At 41.1% G+C, this 21025-nt stretch overlaps 1 protein-coding gene across 2 annotated transcripts in view; it reads right to left on the bottom strand.

The window, feature by feature from the left end:
• SLC4A7 (solute carrier family 4 member 7) overlaps window positions 1-19939 on the bottom strand; it is a 100782-nt gene extending 80843 nt beyond the window's left edge. Inside the window, exon 1 of one of the 2 annotated variants that reach the window (XM_072853943.1) lies at window positions 19728-19939. In XM_072853943.1, the coding sequence (XP_072710044.1) occupies window positions 19728-19775 (48 nt within the window). In that variant the 5' untranslated portion in view covers window positions 19776-19939. The remainder of the gene's footprint in view (window positions 1-19727) is intronic. The other variant, XM_072853942.1, reaches the window with a different exon arrangement.
• Window positions 19940-21025: the final 1086 nt, after the last annotated feature.

Raw genomic sequence — 21025 nt, 5'->3', positions numbered from 1 at the left:
TAAAAGACAATCTAGAACATAGTACTTCTAAGAAAGATGCATGCATTTCTCTTTTGAAGAGGAAAAACTAATGCTGTAGGACTCTTCCAGTAAAACATATGACTTGAGGGGCTATTCAGTAAAAAAAGTTGAATGCATCCAACACGCAGCAGGCAAATTAGGTACTCTTGATGTGTTTAACAAACACTTAAGAATTCTCTACTTCAGAGACCATTAACATTTGAGTTTGCATGGGAGTTCTAACCAGCCAACAACTACTAAAAAGGGTGCTCTCTGAAAAGGTTACCCAAATAATACAGAGACATTTTTAATCATTTTGGAATAAGCAACAGAAATTACCTGTCGTCTTAATACAGCCACAGTTAGACCACAGTTCCATGCAGCTTAATCTGTACACTGCCATCTAGTAGCACAAATACAAGCTCAAGGACAGATTGATTTTAAGTGAAATTAGAGCACAACAAGGAATTTAGACAGGCTTTTGGCTTTCACATTGACTTTTGGAAGACAGACAAATATCTAGCCTTGCATAAAGTCTACCCATAAAAATTCTACTGCCATGATTTTCTTGTAAGGCAAATTTGAACTTGCAGAGTAAGCTTACACCAGACTCACACTCCCCGAGATGCAATCATGGTGATTTTGACCAGCTGACCAGCCCTAGGAACTCTAAAGCTGGCTTCAATATATCAAGTCATGCCCCAAGATACAAACTCTCCTCCCGCATTCTCTGCCTGAACTTGAAAAGAGATTCAATAGCTTTAAGATGTCCTTATGAACATAATTGATCCCATTGAAAGACAGAAAACTAAAATACTAAGTCAAATACACAGTAAACCAAACGTAAAGACAAATACATAAAATACCTCATCCAGACTGGAGACCTAAGCAAAAGACCTTCCAGCAATATGAATCAAATATGCTATACCCGATGGCTACAAGAACTTTATCTTAACATTTGTAATCCAGGATTTCATAGCCAATAGAGAATTTTTAAATGCTGAAAAAAATGCAAGAGTTGATCTAGACAATGGCAACTGCAGGTGGCAGACAAATGAATTTTCTACAAACATCAGATAAGGGAAAATAGGGAAAGCAGAAAAAAAAAAAATTGCATGACGCTTCTAACGATTTAGAAACCAAGTCTCCAGAATAAGCATGTGTTTCTGATACTATCAAATCTGTAGAGAAGCCATCTACACATAATCCAAGACTGGCTTTTACTGTGACATAGAAAATAGGAACAACTACAGCTTACAGCCCTGGAGATGCGTTACTATATCAAAGTAATTTCTGCAATCAGATATCTTAATCATATATGTATTAATATAACTTTAAATGTTTAAACTTAGTTTTTCTGGGGGGAAGAACATCTTCACTAGAAGGCTTTTAGCAACCAAACCAATCTTTCATCACTCCGTGATTCCAAAAGACCATTTTCCACCTCAAACTGATATAGGAGAGAATCTGAAAAATTAAATATGAGATATATGAGAAGCAACATTTAAAACTGGTAATATTGAAACTTTCCCACCTACAGCCAAAAGCAACATGTAAAGAAATATTCAAATAGGAAGAATTTGAATATACTTGTCCTCTAGGCAACTCCCCATGTTTCTAATTATAAAGTTTTCATTTGCCTAGCTCATATGCATATTATAAGCATATCCACCCCTTTTTTCCAGTGTTACTTCACTTAAGTCAGGGCACACACAAAGAAATTAACCTATCCACCAAATTATTTACTATTATTCTCACATTTCTTCACTGCACTAACTCTACAGAAAAAAACAACTGCCTGTAAACCAGGCTAGAAAAGTGTCAGCAAACAGCATGCTGTAAAAATATCCTATGTACAACAATAATCAGAATCAAACTGGCTTATACTGCACACCAACCTTAATCAAATGAGGTCGTATCTGAATGATGATAAGGCACTCAACTTTGGTAGAAAATGGTACCTTTTTACTGAAATTTGAATAAAATTTTATATTTGGAGCAGTATGACATATAGCTCTTGGTGATCTTAAAAATCAATTTCAGAGCTTTTGACTGAGATGTAATTAATTTAAATAAAAGCTGTAATTTCATATCTGATTTTAACAACCTTTTACAGACTTCCTCAAAAACTGAGGTTTCCAAAAGATCTGTCTTTAAAATTTGAATCAGTTTTTGTTTTTTATTATCAAAATCAACACTAGCAGAGCATTACTTAAAAAAAAAAATTATTATATATATATAAAGCAAAATCATTCAAGCATAAAGAGAGAAATAAATGGATACTTTAAAACATTTATAATTAGGTCAGCTGTCTACTAAAAGCTATTTATGTTGCCTGAGGTCTCTGTGAATTGAGAGGGGCTCAAAAAAAGCATAAGGCACCCTTTTCTCACTGGGACAGAACAACTGTGCCAAAAGGAAGCTCTGCCATTAAAGGAAGACTGAACTGTAGTTCGGTTTAGAATTACAACATTCATACCAGGACACTAGGGGGAACCTAGTCCACTTCAAAAATCACTTGTATATGCCGATACTGTTATTAACCCCAAATTTTCACTCATGGACAAGTTATGTAGATATACGAGTGAAGATAACTAACTTTTTTCAGACCACTGAGGTCGTAATGCTTAAACACTTGAAATTTAGTCATACAGACTATGTAATTGGGAAAAAACATGGACTTCTGATAACCTCAGAAAGGAAGCTATTGTATAATAGTACAGAGCACAACCATCATGCTTCTCTATTCTTAGGGTTCTTTCAGCCTTTTCTATTGAAGAAAATTATCAAGCTCCATACTCAGACACCAATCTGTTAAAGAAGTATGTTAAACAAAAAGCAATTGAAAAGATTGCAATGCATATTTACACTTACTGTTTAGGAAATGAAACAATGAAAGCAGCCTAAAGAAAAGTTTATTCTATGTATTTGAAGCTTGTTTCCACTTTTGACTAATTCCATAATGTAACTGGATTTTTGGTAACACATAATGTTATTAGCAACTTATACACATTCATAAACACGCATGCTCTCCTAAACAGTATCATCATGAACACATTCCACAACAGAGGAACTGTACCACAATGCCAGACTTTTGGAACCACTGTGCCAGCAGGCTTCGCTTCTACTCTGGGTCTTAATTTGAATTTACAAGATAAACCCATGTTTCTAAAAGCTCTAAAAGAATTAAGTAGCATTAGAGACAAAGACAGGCATGCAGGTTTGAAAGATGCATTCACAGTCTAACACTTTATAAGAAGAAGGATGGAGGAAGAGGGTGGTGGAAGAGAGAGTTCACCAACGGCTTCCTGAAACTCGCCCCTTTTCCTTTTCTTTAACTAATAATTTTCTTATTTTAATAGCTCTATGTTTTTATTGACACTTTAAAGCGGTATTATATTCCATAGCTAAGCTTTCTCAAAAACTAAAAAAAATATTTCAGATAACTGTTTATGTATTTTCTAGGAGTTGCAAACTAACTTGACTCAAGTCTTTTTTACTAATGTTACCAATACAACCGTCAAATAATACATATTACTAGAAAGCACAAAAGCACATTTACGGTTGGACTCGATGATCTTAAAGGTCTTTTCCAACCTAAATGATTCTATGATTTCTATATGGAGGCACATCAGTGCTTACACTGCTAAAGTGGAATATCCTTAACATTTTACATTAATTCTGAAGCATCGACTCGAATGCAATTTTTCAAACGCTATCCTCTTCACCAAGATTTTATGAACAAAAAGCAATAAAGACACAACACAAAAAAACCCTCTGTTTAAGTTGCTTTTATTGGAAATTTATGAAACTACTGAGGAAAATTCTATCTATTCTAAATTAGGAAGTCACTGAAGGAGCTACCATTCATAACCAGAAAATAACAACACATGATCTAAGAAGCCACGAACATAACTCTCCCACGCTATACCGCCTTTACAATCAGGGACCACTTCTTTACAAACACATCATGAGCAGGCCTTGAATTACAGGCTCTATTACAGTAACAAACAGAGACTCAAAAAAAAAAGTCACCAGTAAGTACTTAAAACCAGATACCTCACTCAGCCCTCAGCTGCAAGGGAAAACAAATCGCCCTGTGCTCAATCCTAGACTGCTCTGTTGTGCTGTAGCTGTGTGCTGGGTGGCACCTCCTATGATGAAAAGAAGACTTGCTTGTTGCTCAAGTGGGGTCTTAACAATACCGTGGCAGGACCACATCCAATTATTCAGTTTAAAGCAAGTAATTCTGGCTCTGTTTCATTACATCTAGTCTCTGAATAACTTTGACATAAACCATTATTCCCATTAATAAGACTTCTGTCAAACTACTTGCTACAAGGAAGTTTAACACATTAACTTACATAATCAGCAGAGGACACTTAACAAAGACCAGCTTTCTTGTCTACAAAGGGTTCCATGATCAACTGCACCAAGAGCTTTGGTCCTTTTAACACTACATGAGCTCATTTAGCCTCTTTGTGTTTCATTTTCAACAAAGAGTTAGTTTTTGGGTTTGGATTTGCTATGACTTGGATCGATACACAGGATTATTGACCTATCAGAATATAAAGCATATAACTTGTTTTGAAACTTTTGTCCACACTGGTGATGCAAAATTAGGACATCACTGCTGATGACTGTCTCAAAGCATGATCACTATGTATATCAAAGGGAAAACAGGATTATTTTTGTAAGTTCTTCAATTTCTGCTACTTCTAACAAAGCTGCTTTCTTGGGACCTAAGGGGTTTAGAAGCACTTTCTTCAGTAACACAAATAGCACAAGGGAGGGAGAACAAAACTTAAAAAAAAAAAAAATACAGTCACATCTAGGACATCATTTACAGTTCACTTTTCATTACTATCTGCCTAGAATTAATACACTGGAAAGCTGCTGTGGGTCTCTGTCTAGTTATTAAAGAGAAGCCATGCTTTAAAATTACATTCATCTAAAGGAACAAGGAACACACTTCACTTAGAGCTTAGCAATTCATGCCAAAGTTGAGAGATACCAGCACAGTAACATGAGGAGAAGGTGACATTATACTACCTAGAAAGAACTCAGTGTTTAGTTATATACGATGCGGTATATGAAACACAGAAGTATTGTGGAGTTGCAAATGCTCTCTTTCTCACTTTAATAGAGGGGCACTTGTCCACAGCCACCAAGAGAAATTTCTCTCCAATGCTGCAGCACAAGTCACTGTCAATCGTTGCAGGTATGTGGAGAAAGCACACCAATTTTTCAGTGTCGCAAAACACATTTTTATAGGATACATCCCATGGGAATCCTTCCACATCACAGGAATATATAGACTCACTACTCACACAGAACAGGGCACTCAATGACAATCCAATTCCTTTGAGGACATCTGTCAACAGATGAGGTTAAGGATAAAAGTCAGGCAAAGCTCCTTCTAACAAAGAAAAGCACTGGATACTTCACGACAAAGTTGGAAAACAAAATAAAAGGGGAAAGGGGAGAACAGCAGCCTTGTCAAGGCATACCTAAAACTCACCTCTGTTGCTTGCTGTTACACATGAATTCCCCATGGAATTCTTGAGAATTACCTTGGCCACAGAGACTACAGAAGGAGACCACCAAGCTCCCCTTCGCCCTGTATCACTCCTCACAACAAGCCACTTTCTTGATCATTATCTTATCTTAATGATTCCTATATAAGCGAGAGGAGGTTGAAAGAAGTTCACAGACTATTCTCCTCTTTTCCATCCTATACTTCACTTCAGGAATCCTAGTGGACTTAAACATATGTTTATCAATGACCTGTTAGTGAAATATAAGACTTGCACAACATAAAATTATTTTGATATACAGCCCCACAGGAAACCAGTTCTCAAAATAAGATGGTGTCTGTTCTTCACTTTTCTGTAACAACACATACCTTCTTCCACTCAAATTTAGTACATCTTAAGGAGAAATACACACATACACATGAACAATCCATACACCAATAAAGAGCCATTGTTCAGATCTCATTAAATTTTACAGCATATTGTATCCATTCATGGCATTTGGATTTATTTTTTTAGTAACCCTCAAGACAGGAAGGGAAATTTTCTTCTGACTTCGCTCCAAGAGCCTGTTTTATAACACGAGACAACTGAAGCAAGGAACAGGTTCTCCATATCATGATGTGGCCATAATACATTAAACTATTTACAGTCTTGTGACGTATCACCACAAACATACAACTGATCCTCTGAATTTGACAAGAAATAGCAGTAATACAAGTCACAAAACAGAAGCCAATATGCCATCTTGGAAGTATGTATTCTTTACTCTTAAGTAGAAACTCATGCATGTTGTACACTTACATTTCCAGAAACAAGCATGCAAACACAAATACCCTTTCTGTCACTTCCACAAGTACTCAGCTCTATTGCCTTGCCCAGCCACAATTCCCTTGGGCTCTTAACACCTTCCACAGCACTACTGCCAGCCCTGACACCTGTACTGCCATCGTCCAGGCCTCTCCCAGCTCTTGCCACCTCTGCAAACTCTAAAACAAACTTAACCCTCTGTTTGGAGATACTGCCACCATTCGTTAGAAGCTATTTCTGAAAACAGATACACATTTCCCTGGTTCCCTGGTGCCTTCACTGCCACCAAGTTCACCTTTTGGCTACGATCTCCCCCAGTACCTAGAAGTGGACAGTTGTGACTTTATTCAAAATATGCACCAGTGGTAATTTCAACTCAAAGTATCCCGCAGCAACCTCTTATGGCAACAGACGAGACTACAGCCTTAGCTGCTTGAAACTTAATTATCTAACCAGTGGTCATCAAGCCCTACAGATTTCTTCCAAGGATAGCCAAAGAAAAATAAGCCTTTTGTCAAGAAGCTGAATTATTTGTGAATGCATTAATCTGCAATAGTTTTTAAAGTATAGAGCTACTCCCTCGCCCCTTCCCCAAAGAAACACGGCTATAGAGTTGATATATGTGGACTAGCAGGTAAGTGCACACACCTTGTACACACTGAAGCATATGGAATATGATCTGGAAAAGTACACCTAGTTTGAGAACTACTGTTTTAACATGCAAATTCTCACCTTTACATTGCCTCCAGGATCTGGAAGTTTGTAATCATCAGACATCCAGCCTGGGCTACCATAAGTGCAAACACAGTAAATATCCAGTCATACAGCAAACCACTGAATGTGACAGAGAGAAATTAGTCCCCTTATTTAACAAAGCAGCATATTCCAAGTTATTTGCTGTATGAGGATTAGCTAAAATCCCATATACCAAATGGGTTACAGTAAGTCGGCCCCATCATCAATGAGAAAAGCACACTGAACTTTCTTGTTTGCCTGTCTTTTCAAAAGGTTCTATCCATTCAAAGCACAGAATACAAGTAGTAGGTATATTCTTTGGCCTTGAACGTATCAAATTTCTTCAGTTCCCTATTTATATTTTGCCCTTCATTTGTGTCTTCTTCATAGCAAAGGCTTACTCATGTTCAAGAATTAAGAGCCTCTGACTAACACTATTTGTCTTCACTCAATAGAATACAGCCACCTTCTTCCTTAACTATAAGCCAAGAGGCTACGTATCAAGCACATTTGCACTCTACAAAAGTTATAAACAATTGGAATTTATTTGTGCCTATAAACAGACCACAATTTAAGTACATTTAATCATGTCAAACAAAATGTTTTGCTTCACAAATAGTTTTTTAATCATGTCAAACAAAATCATTTGGTGAACCCCTGTTCCATTAAAAAAAAAAAATTAAGCTAGCATCCTACCCTCATTTAATTTGTTCTCTTTCTTGGGAATCAGATATTTAACCTTTTTGAGGTCCCCTGTTCTGAAAGCTTGAATCTATAATTTTACTTAGTTTAAAAATAAATGTTCATTCTATTGACTTTAAGGAAAATTACTCTCAACTTCTCAATAAACTGATCTTCCTCAGCTGAAGTTCTACCTAGAGCATCTGGGTATAAAACAAGACCCAAGAATATTTATCGTTACCATACACAGAATCATATACAGTTACATATTTCAGTAAAAGCAAGCAAAGTCAATCTAGCAAAGAACACTACAAAATAGGCTGAAAATAAACTCTGGTTACATTTCTGAAAAATGTAAAGTAATTGCAAGCATTTTATATAGCCTCAGCAGTTAAGGTAGGTAATGGATGGGAACACTGATGCCAACAAAAAAAAACTGGTTGATGTTCTTCCTTTTTTGATTGCTGTTTTCAAAAGTCAAGAATTTCCACAAAATCAGTTAGAAAAGCTTTAATAAATTTGCTTGTATTTACAATCTAAAATTAAAGCTGTCCAATAACTGGTTTTGTACACTTAATTTATAAGCTCAAACATGTCTCTCCATCCTATCGTTATCTAACTACCTGCAATTCAACCAAATATTAATTACAAGACCATCTCCCTCCTTAATTTCCTTTTCAATATCTCTCAATGGCAGGCAAGCACAGCAATGTTAATAAAAATCATGCTGAAAAAGGAAAGGATCTCTGCTACTCTTGGGTTTTATCACTTCCTCAAATGAGTCATAACAATTATCAGATGCTGTTTGTTGTTATAAAAACAGTTTTAAAATGCATGGCTGGTAGGGTGTAGTCATTTGACAAACAAAATGAAGAATTTACCACCACCAGTAACACCAACAGTGGCTATTCACTAAGAAGTTTCTCATTTCCTTTTTCGTACACGAAGTCTGTCTGGAAATATGTTTGACATGTTAAAGAAATGCATGTGCTTACAGAATAGTATATCCTCACAATAGTGCTGTACAAGCCAAAGAAAAAAAATGCGAAAAATCACTAGCCTAAAACAAGCAGTAGTTTAAATACAAACTTTCCAATAACTTTTTTTTTTAAATAGAAACAAAGAAGCAATAAATCTCACAGTAGTCTAAATAATCCTACCTTATTGTTTAGAATGCTAATTAAAGAGCTTGCAAACAGTCCTCTGACTTCATAAGTTAGTCACAGAACCCACAGAAGGATTCCTTCTTTTAAGAGTTCTTTCTGGGGAGCAACTAGAAAAGAAGATACTCTAGTTTTATCTAGCACTAATAAGCACCAGTAGCATTATTCAGTTAAAACCCCTCTATAAAAGAGACAGAGGTGAAGAAAGTAATTCCTAGAACACAGACCAAAGCTGCAGCGTTTTCACCTGCAACAAATTATGTTTACAGGTATCGCAAAGAAAAAGACAAGAAAATTCATGCTTTTCAACTGAAGCATCTGCAATATGGCAGAATTGTCTCCCCTCTACATAACAGCATTTAATAAATACCTCATTAAGTATTTCAAGGTAAGGGAAAGAGATGTATATTATTACAGGCACACAACCTAGCAAAATGCAAACATGAAAATCTGTTGTGTTTGGTCCCTCCAAGCTGAGGAGCCAAGAAATTATGCAACATCAGCCAACACAACAGCACCAGCCAACTAAAAACAGTTAAGGTTATTATTAATGAATAGCTGCCTTGCAGAAATAGCAGTCATTACAAGTTTACAATACTGGAGTTGTGAAAATAATACTGACATGATGTGTCTATCAGAATCCAATTGCAAGTAGAACAAAACATGCACATAAATATGTGTGCTTTAAATCTATATTGTGAACAGAACTAAATAGTAAAGTTTAATAGTTTAACAACTTAAACATAGGCTCAGCCAACAGAGGCAGTTAACAAATGTCACAGCAGCTCACACAACAAAGCTACAAAGGGCCCTGAAACACCGTTCAAGATTGTGCAACATGTTTACAGGGTGAAGTCTCCCAACACCAGCCGAAGCAACTGTCCCTCGCACATCAGAGACCCCAGCTCCAAGAACTGCACAGGGATGATGTCGTCGTCCAGGCATTGGGCTGCAGGGAGCACCCGCTGCTCCTCCCTGGTGCTGTTGATAGCAGTGGCCTCATCTGAGGGTGCTGCGCTACCTTTGAGGTGCAGAGTGGCCAGGTGAGAGCTGCAGGAGGGGATGAACACACTGCACAACAGGGAAGATAAGCAGGAGGTCCTGGGAGGTTTGCTGCTTGCTGAATAATGCTTTGGAAAGACTGAGGCTCACTCAGTCCTCAAACTATTGCACTTTCCTGCTTATCCATAGGGACACCAGTGACACTTCCAAAAAGCAATTACTGAGCAAATTAAGACTGACTACTGAGCACCATGGGCAAGGGTGAAGAGGCCCAGGTGGTGTTTCTCAGTCTCTCCAGTGAGAAGCAGAAGGCTCAGGGCAGAGTAGATGCATCCAGAGTGTCAATATGTGGTTATTAGCAGAGCTTTTACTGCTATGACCACAGGAACCTCTTTCAGGAACAAGGATACATCTGACAAAGTGTGGCAAGAGTATCTTTGCCACCAAGTGCATTAAGCTTGTGAATAAGACTTTAAACTAGGCATGGGGGAGAAAGGTTGTCGCACTTAAGAGAAGTGAAGACATGAGGAACACATGACAGAAGGCTCTCACTTCCCTTGTGAAAGAAGCATGTCCGGGGGCCCATCTCAAGTGCTTGCACGCAAGTGCAGCACACAGCGTGGGAATTAACGGGAGGACTTAGTCCATGCACGGTTGCAGAGCTATAAACTCACAGGAATTACACAGTGACAGTGGGACAGCTCACATGGCTGGAATGCTGCAATGGATGGATACAAGCTCTTGAGAAAAGCCAGGCTGGAAAGTTAAGGAGCGTGGGTTTCAATCTATGCAAAGGGCTGGCTACAACAAACACTGCTTTGCTTGGAATGAGCGACAAGACAGTCAAGACCTTATGGGTAAGGATCAGAACAGTCCAACACGGGTGATGCCGTGCTAGATGCCTGCTACAGACCTCCTTTATCAAGAAGAGAAAGTAGAAGAAGCCTTCATTCGAAAGCTGGAGGAAGTCAAGAGCGGCCTTGGCCGCAGCAACCATGAAACTGTGGAGTTTAAAATCCTGAGAGAAGTAAGAAAGACAAATACTACAGCGTACAGTGCAAGACCCAGTACATACACTTACCACATGGCACTTCAGGAGAGCAGATTTCTGCTTGTTCAGGGATCTTCTTGGTAGAATTTCATGGAAGACTACCATGGAGGGTGAAGGGAAAGCCTGTGAGAGCTGGCTGATCTTCAAGGACAGCCTCCTCAAAGCACAAGAGGGACCATTCCTGCATGCAGGAATTCAAGCAGGCCTGACAATGGACCAGTGTGGAAGCAAAGGGAACCTGTGACTGAGCTCAAATGCAAAAGAGGGCACATGGAAGGTGGAAGCAGGGTTGGGAGGAATATACAGACATTATCTAATCGTGCAGGGGTGGAGTTAGATAAGCCAAAGCTCTGCTGAAGTTGAAACTAAAATGGATGTGGAGGGCAGTACGAAGGGGAGAAAACATTTTAATTTTTTCCTCTAAAACTGAAGTTATACAACAGAAACAGAAAATAGATCCTTTGTACAACAAGGTGTTATGCACATTAGCATCTGCTATACATCCTTTTCTTACAAACGTAAGAGAAAATCTGAAGAATCAGGGCTTCTAAATGTGAACTTCAAGTCTGATAATGACAATAACCATGACTTACTAGCTTATTCGTAACCCTGTCTAAAAGAAATCACACATGCTTCCGCTTAGCATGACTTTTGAGATCCAGAACACAGCAGCCTGAATTTCTTGACATGGCAACAGAATTTTTGCACTGAGAAGCAATCACATCCCAGAAACAGACGCCAAACGACATTCTATTACAATACCTCTATGAACATGGGTTTGCTTTAACCTCTTTCTGTTCTTTAGTGACAAAGATATACAAACAAGACAGCCTGATTAGAGATTCTCTAGTCTTCTGATTGTACTCTGCTAGTGAAACAGTCATGGTGTTCAAAAGTGGCACTTTTCACTGAAGCAAATTCTTAGCTTTTTCTAGCAAGGAATACTTGATATCATTACCCCTGCCATAACCAAGGTATTTACAATAACTTAGCTATCTTTTTCTTCATCCCAAAATAGTTCCCAGTCAAGACCCAGCCTGCATATATTTAGTAGACATTAGTCATGGAAAATGCAGAGGAATCAGCCTAGTGCAACAATGAGCAGGGCAGGGAGGGGAGGGGGGATTTAAATCTTCACTTTACACTTTAGGGAAGCATAGTTTTTCAAGATATGGTGTCCACGTACACTCTTAATACAAACATGCCCCCATAGTGAAAAGATAAGAACCAAAACCCAGTCAAGTTTTCATGCGAGTCCTCAGTTCTCCCCACCTAAAAGCAGACCTCAGCTAATAGATCCTTAGTAGTATAGCTGTACTGTAGAAGGAACAGTAGCAGAGGGCAGAGTAGAAGGTCAAACTGCAGAATTCCAACATACATCAGATGGTGGGGGGACAGGGGACGCTGCTCTGTAAGTAATTCCCCCTTCCTCTCTGCAGCCTCTGCCCACATGCCTCACTCACAGGAAGCTCCAGTTTGTTTGGAGGTAGACTCCAGAAATTCTGTTAAACTGGGGCAATGGTTTGACAACAGGTGCCCAACCTGGAAACTTCTACGGAAGACTCTCTTTTAGTTAAAAAAAAATTTCAAGTCTGTTTTTAAGTTTTAAAATATTTTGGTATTTCAGGATACTGTCTTAGCCATACTGCCAACAAGACAAGTCTAGATGCCTTCCAGCACAACTACATTTTATGAAAAATATCAGTACTCATTCTATATAATTTGTAGAAAATTTGAACTTCCAATGAGGCTGAATAAGTAGACAAAAAAAAACCAACAAAAACTAAGTGAATCAAGAAATCTCAAATTCTCTCACAGCAGGAATCAGGGGAAGAAGACGACACACCTATACCTCACAAAATACCATATATGGAGCGAGTTCAAAACTAAGATTTGAATAAGGTCCTACTCTTCAAGTTGACATTGTGTTCACCAAAAATAATCTTCAGTGCTGAAGACTTGAAAGAGTTGGGGAAAGGGAAGGTCTATCAGGTATATCACTAAGTACAAATGCAGGGGCAAAGAGTCAAACTCTAAGAAAAACATAAATATACCTTTTAGAAAAGTGCAAGCTGAAGGAGGATACAAGACAATACGCCAAGTACAGCATTGCGAATACTTCTGCTAAAATGGGACTTGCTAGAATTAATAAGCCAGGGGTGTTTCAAGGTTATGAAGCACTCCAGCATTGCTAAAATAAGACAACTTGTGCCAATATACCCAAATAGGACAACCATTCCATTACATAGCTTTGAGTCAATTTAGTTTAAGGCACTGGAGTAGGAAAACCAAAATCTCAGTTCGAGCTAACAGCCTTTCCTGGGCGGAAGTCACAAGAGCATCCAGACTGTCAGATACAACACCACGGGCCAATATTCCGAAACATTACTTCAGGCAACACAAGGTGTACAAAGGCTATAGAGCTCTACTCACATCACACTGGACAATTTACAGAGATAACTGTAATTCCCATAAAGCACAAGCATCCACTCTTTTTTGCTGTTTAGGTAAATGGAATAGCATTCCTGCTGTACAATCCGGGCATTGGTATTGGAAGAATAAAACGTGTAGTCTTCTCTGTAAATAGAGAAATGATAAAATAACTATGAGCCATACTCTAAAGACAAAATGACTGAAAAGACTTTAAGAAACAAAGTTTTCAGAAACTGACGTAAATAGGCATGCTGATCTGTAATTAAAATGGCTCCATCTACCGGTTAAAATATACATTTCCTTTGTCATGACATGCTCGCTCTACTGCAGCAGATTTAACTCCCAGTGAAACAAGGAACTCAGAGGGTGCCAAGCACAAACTAACACAGACTCTTACACAGATAATCCCTTCTAATAACCATTGAGATATGCTGGCAAGGTAGATTTGGGATGCTTGCATAATTGATGCTTATTCTCAGTAACACCAAAAGGAGCCTCTAAGATGTCAGGACTGACTTTTTAAATGCAAATGTTGCACATTTTTAAAAATAATGTTGTAATATTTTCACCTACTGCTAATTGTGCAAATGTAAATTTAGAAATACATACTTAAGAACATTGTAAGATCATCTGTAGAAGAATCAATACTCTCATTTTTGCATTCAGACCTTTACGGATCTACAGGGTTAAGTAGTTTGTAGTGCTTTTCTCCATCTGCTTATTTACAAAAACCTCATTTAAATCCCACTATTCATATCACTATTTCAAAACATTAGCTAGACAGCTATCTTAATTTTAGCAAAAAATTTGAAGTGTCCCTAAACTTTATCATTACAGAATATGCTACACCAAAAGCATGACAGTATTCTTTGGAGACCTTCTCTAGCTAAGCTCAAGTATATTTGAGTTATACTCTGTATTTTATCAATCACTAGTTATAGAGCATTCTATTTACTAAGTACTACTTTAGGGCCACTAAAGATCTTGTGTAACAGATATCCTTGTGTAAAGGATATCAATATTCAAAAGCCAACATCATGGTGACATGTCAAAAGTCACCTACAGAAGCAGATCAATCACATGGATATACGGCAACGACTACTCAACTTAGTACACCTTACGGCTTATTTCGGACAGCAAATAAAACCACTGCAATGAAGCCTAATGAAAGTTCTCAAGCAACACATCAGGTTTTTTTGACAGCCATCATAACTTTTTAAGAACTCAAAAAGACTGCCAGCACATATACTTAATAGCAGCTTACAGTACTTTAACCCAAGAGGTGATCAGAGACATTGCTCACAGCTCACTGCATGGTGCCAAGTTGCACAAGGTATGCACCCTACTCAAACAGCATAATACAGAAAAGCAGCTTGTCTCTCAAAAGTCATAGATTCAAGTCTGCACGGTTGTCAAGCTAGTAAAATTCTTTCTCATCAGGGCTATTTAGCTAGGGCACGGCCACACCAGTATAACTGTATTGCTTTAGCTTGTGGAGAGTACGTGTTCAGCCAGAAGCCACAAACTCGTGGGGGAGAAGAGTTTCCTGCACAGTCCTCAATTATGCAGTACAAACATACCCTCAGTTACCCTTGTCCAGCCATGAAGGCAAAACACTGGTTCAAGCTTACTATGTTAGTATGAAAAAAATTTATGTGTACCAGCATAATATTCTTCAGAGACCTGTCATTTGACTTACCATCACAAAAGCCACATGTCAAATAAGAAGGCCAATAATCACACAAAAGAACACTTTCCACTATTTAATTTCAAAAACAGTAAGTAATCTAAGATATATAGAAAGTTATGAAGTAGTTCAGTTCTGTAAAACTTTTACTGTATTGATGCTACTTACATTCTTACACATGAAGTACCACCAAGGTAAATCAAGACAGAACATATTTTAAAAGGAACTGTTTCAATAATCACCTAAGAGAAGTACTACATAGCTCGACAAAGTTACCAAGCTATCTGAAATAAAATAACTGGACCAAAGCTTAGTTTAGAAACCATGTATTCCAGTCTAGCTGCCACCAAATACCTGGTTCTCCCTTGAAATCCATTCATGAAAATGAAGTTATATTTAAGATTTTTCTTGAAAAGAAAAAGCACTTTGTATTTTTGATTATTGAACTGTTGAAGTTGTAACTACCAGCAGATTCTGATAGTTAGGATACTTCTCATCAATTTGTGTATTTTTTTATTTCAAGTGGTTCTGATATCTGTTACCCTATACTCCTACAAGCCTTCACAGGTTTCATTATGGATTGAGAAGTCGGCATACCAGACACTACCCTGTTGCATTAAAAGATGCACCAGTATTAAGGAATGGACAGACCCCGTTGAGGCAATGATGTGTGTTGGTGAAGTGGGCTGTATTTGAAAGAGTCTTCAAATGAAGCCTGAAGTGAAAGGCCAAAGCTGTCATTGAAACACAACCACTGTTGAACAGGAAAGTCTAAAATCTACCCACCTGATAATGTGCATGCACAGCTGTTAAAAAATAAAAGTGGTAGCCAACCACGTAGCCACTTCAGAAAAAGCACAGGGACACTAATACCCTCTTCAGTGAGATATGGCAGACCACATTACTTTAATGCTTTTATTAGGAAAGCCAGAAGGAGAAGCCTGGGAATATGCCCTTCTCCAACAAGAGCCACTTTCAATTCTGTCATCATCTACAGTAGAATAGTGATAAAAACAGATTTGTTTCATTGAAAGAAAAAGAAGACACAAAGAAACATAAACCCATTACTTAGCCATACTGCATGGTCTACAATCTTGTGAACATTTTATGATATACATGAAGTAGTACCAAATACTAAAGAAAAAAAGTTTCCATCTACTTTATTTTTTTTAAGATAACAAAGTATTTTGAAAATATTACCTGCAAAATACCTAGAGACAGAACTGCAATATACATTCCTTTAAATGCTACTTACAGCTGCTGCAAATAAACCCACCAAACTATCTGGTAATAAATACCATAACGACAAAAACTAGGAGCTAGAACCAAAATCACTGGTACACAGTATCAAGCATTTTAATACCATCACTGTAACTGTCAAAACTCACCACTGTATACAAAGCAACATACTAACACACTCCACTCCTATTTCAACAAACCAAAAAAGAATGACCGTAAGTAGCTGTTGCGGGAAGAGGAAAAACAAGACAAGCATACAACTCCCCCTTACACTCTCATAACCTCCAGCTATTTTCAACTCAGACTTCCTGAGGCTGTTGCTCATCCATTTACTAACCTCAATGTATCTGTCTTCCAATGCTTGTCCAGCTTCCCCTTAAGTCCACAAAAATTTCTTGTGTATACATGGTATAGCAAGTATACCTGTGAATTCCCTACACTGAGTGAAGAACCCCTTCCTTTTGTTTGTTCTGAACCTAGCACCTAACTGATTTGACTGTGTGCCGCCGCCTCCTCCTCCATCTTCACCTGCTCTCTCCACAGGAGTTTTATAGAGCCTTACCATGTCATTGTCCCATCATCTCTACTAGGCTGACAAGCCCTAGCCTGTTCAATCATTTCTCATCTAGGAACTAATTCATATCTTGTTGCCCTTCAGTGAACCTTTTACAATAATAATGCATCTTTTCTAAGATGAGGAGCAGAACAGCTTACAGTACATAAAGTGTGAAAGAACCACAGATTTATGCAGTTACATATCTTTTTCGTATTGTATTCTCTACTCGTCCCAAATGTTCTGATCATCGGTTGCTCTCTGGTTGTAATAGCTATATCAGGCATTTGTTTCACCTCCCCCTTCCGACTTTCACGTTACACATTGCCACCAAGCAGTCTCCTCAAAATACCAATGTCCTAAACACTTGATGATTCTCTTCTTTAAGACTGGACCTAAAATACAAAACAAGCAAGGTTAAAGGTATTTTATACTTTTGATGAAATAAATCCAGTGGGGGGGTGTTGACTGACAGAGGCGTTCCTCCATACAAGAAGCACCAGAGCTTACTTATTACATATCTAATACTACATAAACACAGAACCATCTGATTTACCAACACGGGAGGAAGGAAGAAAAGAAAGTGTTAGGGAGTTCTTTGTTTGATCATGCTTCTGTATTTTTAAGCCACAGCACTTAAGTTCTCGGATTTGATTCACACTTTCTACAAAGTCCTTTCATCTTACCGAGACGTTTATTTCTGAAAAAGATATGCACATGTAAGCAGTTTCAGCAAGCTCTGCTAGCAGGAAGGTGACCTGTACTACCAGAGGCACAGGATTAGAAAAATTAAGTCAAGCTGTACTGTCAAAAATACTCATATTTTGGATTAAGTAGCTTTTGTGTATATAAAATCATACCTCTTGCATACAAAAATCACAACAAATCCAACACAGCTATACTATGCAATTGCCCAAAGATCAGCGTGTCCTGTCTTTTCTTTAAGCCGTTTACTTCACGTGTTGTCCCTAGAAATTGCTTTTTCCTAGTTCCTAACAATCTTTCTGCTCTCTCACTTTTCTAACCATTTCAGTTTTGGCTCAGCTGCAGCTACCTCCTGAATACACTTCGGCACCAAGGTCAGGCTCCTGACTAGGTGTTGCTGTTGCGAGGAAACCAGCTTGGACCACTCCACTGAGCACCTCTGTTCAAAACATCTACATCAAAATGACTATGCAGTAGTACAGCAGCTTATGGTCTGTCCTAAAAGCCCCTAGTTATTTTCTGTTACAACAGAACCTAAATGACTCCTGCTGGGCCTGACAAAGATGTGCTCAGGGCACATTGACTTTCATGAAGTCTGTAATCCTCTTTTCAGTTGGATTCACCTGAGGGTAACCATTAGCAACTTCCACTTTAAGCCCATACACTTGAAGCCCAAAGCTTTTGCGGCTTGCTCCATACAGCCTAGCATCTCTTCACTAGATGGGAGTATTCTCCTGCCAGCTAAGAAGAGATACCTCCTACAGAGAGGCAAGGTAGTTTTAACATGAATTAAACCTATCAAGCAGCCTGCTCTTCCCAAGAATTTATCTTGAACAAGCTAACACAAATTAGGAATCCGCCTTTTTGGGTCAGAGACAAGAAGGTGGAGAAGCAGTCTAGAACAGATCCACAAAACCTTTAGAGGTGAGCACGTACATTAATTTCTAAAGCCAACATACAAAGATAGTAATAATCCAAGGAATTTGCAAAATCCACAGACCTTTGAACCACTAAGTTATCAACGCTCCTGTTATAACAAAGGAAAGACACACTAAACGTCCTGATGTCACAGGAAGCTACCACTTCATTAGACTGCCAATTTTATCAAATGTGACTCAAGTCTCTCCTTGAAGAGTAGTGGAAAGATGATGAAAACTCACATCTTTTCAGTGTTATTTCTCTGCCCGTCACAGCACGCTTTGTGTCACAAACTACACATCCCTCCTCTTCAGGCACTGAAAACAAGTCGCTGTGCGACACCTTTTTTGAAAAGGCCTTGAAGGAGAATATCAGAGTAAGAGCTCAGAGGCTCATTAACAAAATCCAGACTTTGAGTCATCTGAAGGGAGGGGAAATTACAACGGTGGAACCACATGTATTTTTCAGTAGCACAGGAAGTAAGGCAACACATGTCTGCTTTACTTAGCCACCGGCCCGGGAAGGAAATGAACCCAAGCTCCGTAGTTTTATCCATCTCCCCCCGCCAACGCTCCCGCCCCCCTTACCCCCCCCCCAAGGACTAGAAATCCGCCGGGGAACCGTATCCACCACCTGACCCGACTACGCGGCCGTGCAACATGAGGACAAGGGGAAGCTCGCCGCTTGCCATGTGTGCGCACTTCTCCCTCGCCCAGGAACTCGTCAGCGAGCGGGGCCGGGGGCAGGGAGAAAGGCGAGGCCAGGGGCGGCCGCACCGCCCACCGCCGCCGGCACAAGCCCCGCGGGGATCTCACAAAGGAAGGGTGGGACGGGGACGGGGCAGAGGCAGCCGCCGAGCGCACCCCGCGGCGGCGCCCGGAGCCAGCGGCGGAACAAAGGCTCCGGCCCCGCTGCCCCCGCCGCGGGGGGGCGGGCGGCCGCGCGCACGAGGCCGGCACGCGGGCACACCTGCGCCCTCCCGCCCGGCGGCGAGAGGGGCCGGGGAGCCGCGGGCGCTCAGGTACTTGCGGCGCCGCTTCCGCCTCCCGCCGCCGCCGAGGGGCGGGGAGCCAGAGGAGGGTCCCCGCCGCCAGCCTGCCGTGTCCCCGTCCCCCGGCAAAAGGGGAGCGGGACGGCCCCGCGCACGACGCGGGCGGCGCTGCCCCGCGGCGGCCCTTTGTGCGCCCCCCCCCCCCGCACCCCACCCCCGCGTTACCGTGGTGAGCAACGGTCTCATCTGCTCGCCCGCCCGCTCCTCTTCCATCGCGGCCCCGCCGAGATCGCCCGGGAGAAGGACGCAGAACGGGAGGCGGATGGCGGGCCGGGGCTGGGCGGCTGGCTGCCTGGCGGAGGCGGGCGGCGCTGGTGCCCTCAGGACGGGGCGGCCGCGACTACTCCGCCGCGCCGGGGGCTGAGCCCAGACCGACTCGGCGCGCCCGCTCCCCCCGCCCCGCGCGCGACCGGCAGCGCCGCCAGCCAATGGGAGGGAGCGCAGTGCCTAACGCGTCGACGCCCCCGCCCGCCGCGGCCCCCCGGGGACTGGCGCGGCGGGGCGCGGCGCGGCGCGGCGCGGGAGGGGGCGGCGGGGAGCGCGGTCCCACGCGGAGCCGCGTGGCGGGCGGCCCCGGCCTCGCCTCGGCCGCCTTCCCGGCGGGGGCTGCCCGTTGCCGCGGCGGGCCAGCTCCGCCCGACGGAACGGCTCAAGTGCCGGAGCGGCGCCCCGGCAGCGCCGCGCCCCCCGCGCGGGAGAGCAGCGAGCTGCCGGCGCTGCGGGACGGAGAGCGGTAGCCTGCTGGTGACTACGGCTGTTTGACGCTTGCCTCGCACAGCACTCCTCACTCGCTGGTAACTTCTGCCAAGCCTTTACCACGCAAGCTGAAATTTTCCATGCCAGGTGTCTCTTTTTTTTTGGGGAAAAAGTAACCAAAATAATTCAGTCATTTCCAAAAATAATGTTATTTGCCCTTGTATAAATATTCCAACAATCCTTTTTTCAAAAGGCTGGGGGGGTTAGCGTCAAGGTTGTGCTTTTGGCTGCCTCTGTAAAGCTTCACTCCAGTCAAAGTTTTTAGAAAGAAACAGCTGTTTACACTTGTCCAGTAGAGAGAACTTTCGCCTTGTCTGCCTCTGTAAAGGTTACACCTTCCTTGGACACGTTCAATTCTAAAACACCTTGTACGGATAGGACTGAACATGCATGTGCACAGCAGATGAGCCAGCCCTTCATGCTTCCTATGCTTGATGACATGCTTACCTCACCCTGGGGCTTCTCCTTCTAACTACACCCACTACGGCCTGTGGGGGGGAGGTGTATTGTATGCTATAGCCCCTCTTTCCACCCTGAAACCCTGCCTGGCCTGACTAGAAGGCAGCCTTTATTTGCCCAGGATTTCTGGACTGAGCTGTCACCGAAGCCCTAACACCGTAAATGCAACGAGTTGGTGTGCACCAGCACAGCAGCGATGCCACGCAGCTCCACAAGACGTGCAAATACGGCCGATACCCTGGACTACT

This window comes from Ciconia boyciana, chromosome 2, assembly GCF_034638445.1.
Source record: "Ciconia boyciana chromosome 2, ASM3463844v1, whole genome shotgun sequence".
NCBI lineage: Eukaryota > Metazoa > Chordata > Aves > Ciconiiformes > Ciconiidae > Ciconia > Ciconia boyciana.
The sequence above is the reverse complement of the archived record's forward strand: the minus strand, read 5'-3'. Positions and strand labels throughout refer to the sequence as shown.